Genomic DNA, 7,616 nt, shown 5'->3' on the forward strand with positions numbered 1-7,616 from the left:
AGTCGGAGCTTCCACCGGGTTTGCTCCGCGCCCCTCCCTGCCCCCCTCGCGGGCTCCTCCTTCCCCGCCGCCCCGGGGAGGGTCCCGCGGCTCCAGGCTCAGCCACCGCGGCCGGGCGGCTCTGACGGGGCGGTGCCGGGCGCCCTCCGGCCGCGGATAGGTCCGCCACCTGGGCGACTGCGGGCGGGCGGGGCGGAGGCCGGGGAGGCCGGGGAGGCCGGGGCGGCTCCGGAGGCTCCGGCGGCGGAAGCGCGGGATGTGGGCGCCCGGGGACCCGCCTGGGCCCGCGGGCTGGGACCGCCGCCGGGTGGGCGCCCGGCTGCTCGCGGCGCTCGCGGGGCTGCAGGAGCTGCAGGGGCTGCGCGCCAGGCAGCAGGCGGCCGTGCGGGGCGCCCTGGCCCTGCGGCCCCCGCCCGCGCCCGCCGCCCCCCGCGGGCCCCGCGCCCACGAGCGGCTGGAGGCGGCGCTGGCGGCGCTGCAGGAGCAGCTGGTAAGGAGCGGGGAGGGCGGCGGGGGGGAACGGGGGCGCAGGCCCCCCCCCCGGGTCCTGGAAGCAGCGGGGACCGCGCGCCGCTCTGCTCCCCGCGGACACGGGCGCATCCCGTGGGCTCGAGTGTCACGCTGTCCTGAGGAGAACGGTGGGATCGGGTCCGAGAGCGGTTCTGGGGTCGGTCCGGTACCCGCTTCTCCTGCTGCAGGTTCTGGGCCGGAAGTGCCTGCGTGCAAAGCGCACCCCCCCCCAGGGTCCCCGGGAATGTGCCGGGGTCGCGTGGGGTCGTGTTACTGTAACAACCGGGTGGGGAGAGCCCAACCCGCAGAGAGAGGCGTGTCCTCCGAGTCCGGGCGGTGTGTGTGTGTGGGGGGGGGGGGGTCCCGGTGACCCCCAGCCAGGCCCCTCTGCCGTGGCCGGGCTGTGGGTTTCACGTCGTGCTGGGGGACAGCTCCGCGTTTGCAGTGAGTGTTTCTAAAGGAAACACAGGCTCTGGGAGGTTCTCATCAGAAGTCAGAGTCGCTGTCCTTACCAAGTAGCCATGAAGCCCCGCCCCCGGGCCCAGGACCCTGGGGTCCCCCCTCACTGCGTACCCCTCCCTCTGCAGCCTTCCCTGTGGGTCCAGCTGCTGCCAAAGGGCGGGAGGGGGCTGGTCAGGAGAGGGCCCCCCCCCCAGCCCCGGCCCCCCTGCCCGCCGAGGCGCGTGCTTGGTTAGGCTGTGTTTGCGCCCGGACCATCCTACCTTACCCATGAGCTCGGGCGCACACAGCGGCCCCCCGGGGGGTGCCCAGGGCTGCCCTGAGCTGTGCTGGGGGGGGGGGGGAGGCAGGGAGGGGAGCACAGGTTGATGATTAACTTCCAGTAACAAATCGGCTGGTGCGCACCAGCCTTTAATTACCAGCAGCCTTTGGAAGAGAGGATCAAACAGGTTCTTTTGTTTAAATTTTTTAATGTGGGACCAGAAGGAACACGCAGACTCTGTCTCGGAACTTTGTTCTCGGACGGATTACGTGATCTGAAGGGAAGCCTGGGTGTGTGACAGCTCAGCGCAGCACGGGGACGAACGGGAGTGTCCTCGCTCTGGGGTGCAGAGTACAGCCAGACTCGCGTCCCGGCCGCCACCCCACCAGTAACGCCCAGCGTGTGCCCACGCACACACACGCACACACACACGCACGCCCTGCCCACGCCCACCCGGCCGGGGCCCCAGCAGGTGTGAAGGCAGGAGGAGGGTTATGGGCCAACCGGACCCACCGACCGCAGCGCCTTACCCTGCAGGGCTCCCCGGTGAGAGTGAGCCGCCGGCTGCCGTCACAGCCACACTCACCCAGTTCCTGCGTCTGCAGCCACGGGAGTGCGCCCTGGGCAGTGAGCGGCCCGCTGTGAGCAGAGAGGAGAGTTCAGTACTTACCGCTCCCTGTGGGTGAGGCCGTGACCTCTGACCCAAGCAGTCACGCGCTGGGGTTCCGTTCTGCCACCTGCTTCCGTTTCAGGAGGTTTTCCAGCCGCAGAGGAGGCTGAGGCAGGACGCCCCCCGCCCAGCAGGAGGCGCTGCCTGGGGCGGGCGGGGAGGCAGCCCAGCCTGCGATGTTAACAGGAATTTCCCAGGGCTGACTCTGCTGGTCCTGACTTGCCCCGTGTCCCGGCAGCTGCACAGGCACCGCGCGGGACCCGCTGCGTGCAGGGGCCGGGTAGACACCACGCCCGCGTGGCCCTGGGACTGACCCCTGACCCCTCGGGGGAGGCCTGAGCTCCAGGTCACGTGAGGACCCTGGCGGCTCCTGCCTGCCGTCCAGGAGGCTCACCTGGGCCCCGGCCTTGGCTGCTGATTGAGGGACAGTGAGAGTGACAGGGAGAGGGCGAGGCTGCCCACCCGCAGGGCACCTGGCGGCCGCCGGCGGGCACGGACCGAGCCCCGGCAGCTGCTCCCTCCCCGTGAGTGGCCTGCAGAGGGGGGTGAGCCCAGGGTGCCCAGTGGTGGCCCCGGCGGCGTTTTCAGGCCGTTTGTGGTGCGTGGACCTGACGCGTCTTCGTGGGCCCGGGCAGTCGGTTAGCGTGCAGGCGTGGCCGGGGACCCGGCCCGCGGGTGGCAGGGTCCGGGAATCTGCATTCGTGCCGGCACCCCACCTCCTGGGAAGCCGTCCGGGGGGCCTGACCCCGGGGCTGTCAGACGGCGCCCACGGATCCCTGAGAGTCCACGCTGGCTGCGCCTGCCCCTGCGTGGCCGCCGCGGCGCCACGGCGTTCCCACGGCAGTGAGGTCACTGAGCCATTTCCTGGGCCCGTAATTGGCCTCGGGACTTCCTCGTCTCCTAGGTACAATCGAAACGCAATTAATGATTTCCTTAAACAGGACGAACCACATAATTACACTCGTTAATTATTTTCCTTAAAATTAATTGTTAATCAAAACAAGAAATGTATGCAGCAGACCTTGAAAACAGTGAGGTTTTATCGCTGAAAGAAGAAATCAGCGTTTATTAAACATTTGGGGCAAGTGGTTCGCCTGCACTTACTGGCACGTGTGTACATGCATGATAAGCACTCACATGTATGTGTCATATGCATATAATATATGCACGTGTCATGGATATCATACACACATGTGTACGTGTGTTGTATAATATACACATTTACGTGTGAACATGTATGGGTGTATTATGAGCACTAACCATAGGCATGTATTATATGTTCTATAAAATGTACACATGTGTATTATATGGCATGCCCACGTGTATTATATAAACACCTATGTGTTACATACTAGTATACAATATGTACATGTGCTATGTGTATAGTGTATAATATACACACGTGTGTGTTGTGTGTGGTATACTATACACACGTGTACCGTGTATTGTATAATATACACATGTATGCACTGTATGTATATCACATAATGTGCTGTGTGTATAACATACGCAGAGAACTAAACAGCAGGTGGGACTCCGCGTGCGGTGCCCGCCACGGGGGTTTCTGTGCTGCCGGCTCCTGATCTCCCTCAGGCGGTGTCACTGTGTCTGTAGGAAAAGTATCCAGTTGGCCTGGATGGTGTGGCTCAGTGGGGAGAGCATCATCCTGTGGACTGAGGAGTCCCGGGTTCGATTTCCGGTCAGGGCACATGCCCGTGTACAGGCTCTACCCCAGTGTGGGGCGTGAGGAGGCAGCCGATGAGTGACCCTCGTCGTTGGTGTTTCTGTCCCTCCCTCCCCTCCGCTCTGAAACGTGTGTGTATTTTAAGTGTCCAGTTGCCGTTGCTGATAAGAGGGCTACGGTCAGGAGGAAACCGCGGGGCGGGAGGGTCAGTGGCCTCCTCTCCTGTGAGCGGGCGGGTTGCTTGCAGGCGTGAGGATGCGCATGGCGCGGGGACCTCAGGGCTTAGCCTGTGTCCACGATGGAAGTGCCTGGTGTCCCGTGTCTGCTCTTTCCTGTGCCAGCACCGGCTGAGACGCCAGGACCTCGGCCTGAAAACCCACTTGGACCAACTGGACCGGCAGATCAGCGAGCTGCAGCTCGACGTGCGCAGGACGTGCCCCGAGGGCCCCGACGGCGACAGTCGGCCCAGCTCAGGTACACGCCACACAGACATGGGCACGTGTGTGTACATATGTACACATACACACCACACACAGAAGCTGGCACACTTGCATACATGCATGCACACACATCACACAGAAGCAGGCACACATGCATGCAGAAACATGTATAAACGTGTGCATGCATACATGTGCATACATGCACACATAAGTACATGCACCAAATACCTATAACTACATATATGTGTACAGGCATACATGCACATGTGTGCACATATGTGAGTTTTGCATGTCTACACATGTATGTGTATGTATATGCGTCTTACGCATGTGTATGTGTGCACGTGCAGTTATATGCACATATTCACACATCTCTATACACACCACCACACACATGTGCACATACCCATATACACACATTCACACGCCCATGCACACACCACACATATATACACACACATACCCGTACACATCCATCCCCACGCCCTGGACTGACCCCTGTCGGCCCCGCCCAGGCTTCTACGAGATGAGCGACGGCGGCTCCTGCTCCCTGTCTGCCTCCTGCACATCCGTGTGCAGTGACCGCCTGTCCTCCTCCCTGGGCACTCTGCCGCCCAGCGCCCCCAAGGCCAGGACCGGCGCTGGGGACTGCCGGCCCTGGTCGGCCGATGACACCACCGTGTGCGGGGCGCCCCTGCCCGTGCGGGGACGTCAGGCCACTGAGGACGGTGCGGGCACCCCACGGCCCAGGCCAGTGTCCACAGGTGAGGAGAGCCAGGGAGGGTGGGGGGCCCACCCAGGAGTGGGGTGGGAGCACAGCGGGGGCCTGTCTCGCATTCCCTGTGGACGGCGTGGGCTTGGGGTGGAGATAGGATCACACGCCCGCTGCGCCCGCTAGAGCAGGGCTGCTGCCATAAACAGCATCTGTCACCCGGAGGGGAGGGGAGGGGAGGGGCCGGCACCGGGATCCGTGTGCTCAAGAGGCCTCCGCGGACGGACGCCCACCGTGTCCCTGCAGCCCTCCGGTTCCCGCGGAGGGAGACCTGCGCCGGAGGTGGGCTGTGCCGTGGAGCAGGCGTGCCAGCTCTCCCTGACTTCTGGGTCCCTCCTCCTTCCCGTTCCCAGGTGACCTCGAGCGAGTCCTCCTGGCTGAGGCGGGGCCCCCGACGGCCGGCGTCGACGCCATGTCCACGTTGCTTCTCCGCCGCAGGCTAGGCCCCTGGCCCCGCATGCTGGACCCCAAGTACCAGCGTGACCTGGTGTCCACGGGGGGCAGGGAGGTGTACCTGTACCCCAGCCCCCTGCACGCGGTGGCTCTGCAGAGCCCCCTCTTTGCTCTGCCCACCGAGACCCCTCAGGGGGACAGCCCCCCGCAGCCCTCAAGCCGGTCCCTTCCCGGCCGCTCAGCGCCACGCCCCCCCCGGCCGGGGCCGGTCCCCGAGCCTGGCGCGGCCCGAGCCTATATCGACAAGCTGCTTGGACTGCGGGGCCTGGGGGGCACCCCAAGAGGCCATGTGGGTGAGCAGGGACCCCCAGCCCGGAGAGCCGAGACTGAGCGTCGCCCAGAGGGGCTGACCTGCTCCCCAAGAAGAGCAGGCGTGGGAGGGGAGGCTCTGAGGGGGGACACAGGTGGGAATGGCCTCGAGCAGCGGGGACCTGTGCCCCTTGGGAGCCCCCCGCCCCCCAGCAGCCTTCCAGAGGGGGGACAGAGACCCCCCCATATCTGCGTCCGTGTGGGGACCATTCCGGGCCCCCCTCAGCTGGGGGGTGCACCCCGAGCTCAGCAGGCCGCTCCTACCAGCCGGGAGGGCACAGCCAGGCTGCCCCCCAGGACGGGCCCGGGGCCCTGGGTGCACCCCCACTCTGTCACCAGCAGCGCTGCCCCAACGGGGCTGCAAACGGGCCAGAACCCTGGCCCCCCCACCACGAAGGCTGTGAAGGTCGGGAGGGGGGCCAGCAACAAGGCGCCGAGGTCAGGGAGGCAGCCGCCACCCTGGGGCGCCCTCCTGGCCCCCCAGCTGCCCCCCACATGGGGCGCTGGACTTAGGAGAAGGCCCCCCCAGGCCGGGGAGGCTCCCGGCCGGTCCTGCTCCGAGTGCAGCCTCTTCCCAGTGTCCCTCCTCGTCCCCCCGCTGGTGGCCCGCCGGGAAGGCCACGGGGCGCCCGCCCAGGCCGTGCTCCCCCCGGAGGGAGCCCCTGCGGCGGCCGGCAGGGCGGCCCGGAAGAGGCAGCGCAGGTGGTGGTCGTCCGTGGAGATCTCAGCCGGCGCCCGCCTGCCTGGTGCCCAGGGCCCTGGTCTGGGGCCGGCCACGCGGAGAGGGGGAGGCCCGCGGCCGGCGCGCTCCCGGGCCAGGCTCAGGCCGCCCCACAGGGACCCGCAGGCCAGGAGCGAGTCCGGCTCCGAGCACTCGGCCGAGTGTGCCACCCTGCTCCGCTCCACCACCACCGGGACCAGCGGAGGCAGGCCCGGCGCCCACACGGCCGGCCGCTTCGGGGACGGGGAGCCCAGCGGCACGGAGGGCGGCGTCCAGGACGTGGGGAGCCGGCCTGCCTGGCCTGGGATGAGCCCCCCACGGCCCCCGCGCACCCCTGGCTCCCGGCCACCCCTGCCCCCGGGGCCCAGGCTCTGCCGCATCAAGGCCTCCAGGGCCCTGAAGAAGAAGATCTGCCGGTTCCAGCCCACTGCGCTGAAGGTCATGACCCTGGTGTGAGGCCCGCTGCGCTGAAGGTCATGACCCTGGTGTGAGGCCCGCTGCGCTGAAGGTCATGACCCTGGTGTGAGGCCCGCTGCGCTGAAGGTCATGACCCTGGTGTGAGGCCCGCTGCGCTGAAGGTCATGACCCTGGTGTGAGGCCCGCCGCGCTGAAGGTCATGACCCTGGGTGAGGCCAGGCACTGGACCTGTGTTCCAGAAGCCATCCCCCTGAGGAGCGGGGGCGGGGGAGGGTGTGGCGGGCTCAGAGGGCCTCCCAGGCCGAGGACAAAGTCTAGCTGTTCGCCTGTTTACTATGCGGCTGTGGGTTCTCCCGTGTTGTTGCCGATTTGTGGTCTGAAATTCCGCTTGGAAAAGTCGCCGTCATCCCAGGAGCGGAGGGAGGAGCAGGTGCCGGGCCTCCCCGCCCGTCAGACGTCCACGGGGAACACCGAGCCGCCTGCAGACACAGACTCTCGCCAGGCGCCCAGGCGTCTGCCGCCACCGGGGTGGCCACCTCAGTCCTGCTCCCGTCCCTGCAAAGCCTCATCCTCGGGCTCGGCGGCCGGACTCCCGCAGAAAGCGGCGGGACGGGAACCCCGCGTCCACCTCACGGGAATAAACCTGGTGTTTGCTTTTCGTCTCTGAGTCGCCACGAGGAGGGCTCTCGCCGTCTGCTCAGGACCCTCGGGTTCTGCTTGGGTTTGATTGGCCCGGAAGTCCCTGCTCCTCCGGGCGGGTGCGGGGAGCCCTGTAGGGTCCTGTTGGCAGGTGACCCGGATCCAGGAAAAGCCCTCGGCTCCTCGGTGCTCCCCAATAACCTGCTCATCCCTGGAGGGGCCCTCGGGTCTCGCCATGACGGGGGTCCCCGGGTCCCCTTCACGCCGTCCTTCCTGCTGA

The 7,616-nt window shown here is 66.4% G+C and overlaps 1 protein-coding gene across 2 annotated transcripts; it reads left to right on the plus strand.

Annotated features, from left to right (window-relative positions):
• Nucleotides 1–256: 256 nt before the first annotated feature.
• Nucleotides 257–7,355, plus strand: DACT2 (dishevelled binding antagonist of beta catenin 2; the record flags this gene model as incomplete). 2 transcript variants are annotated; one of them, XM_079781670.1, is made up of 4 exons in its annotated part: nucleotides 257–490; nucleotides 3,927–4,059; nucleotides 4,541–4,789; nucleotides 5,151–7,355. In XM_079781670.1, 4 exons carry the CDS (start codon nucleotides 257–259, stop codon nucleotides 6,734–6,736), a joined length of 2,202 nt encoding a protein of 733 aa, XP_079637796.1. In that variant the 3' UTR covers nucleotides 6,737–7,355. The 2 variants fall into 2 exon arrangements, with proteins under 2 accessions (XP_079637796.1, XP_079637795.1); XM_079781669.1 differs by lacking the exon at nucleotides 257–490 and having other exon boundaries at nucleotides 3,238–4,059.
• Nucleotides 7,356–7,616: the final 261 nt, after the last annotated feature.

This window comes from Cnephaeus nilssonii, assembly GCF_951640355.1.
Source record: "Cnephaeus nilssonii genome assembly, chromosome: 9".
NCBI lineage: Eukaryota > Metazoa > Chordata > Mammalia > Chiroptera > Vespertilionidae > Cnephaeus > Cnephaeus nilssonii.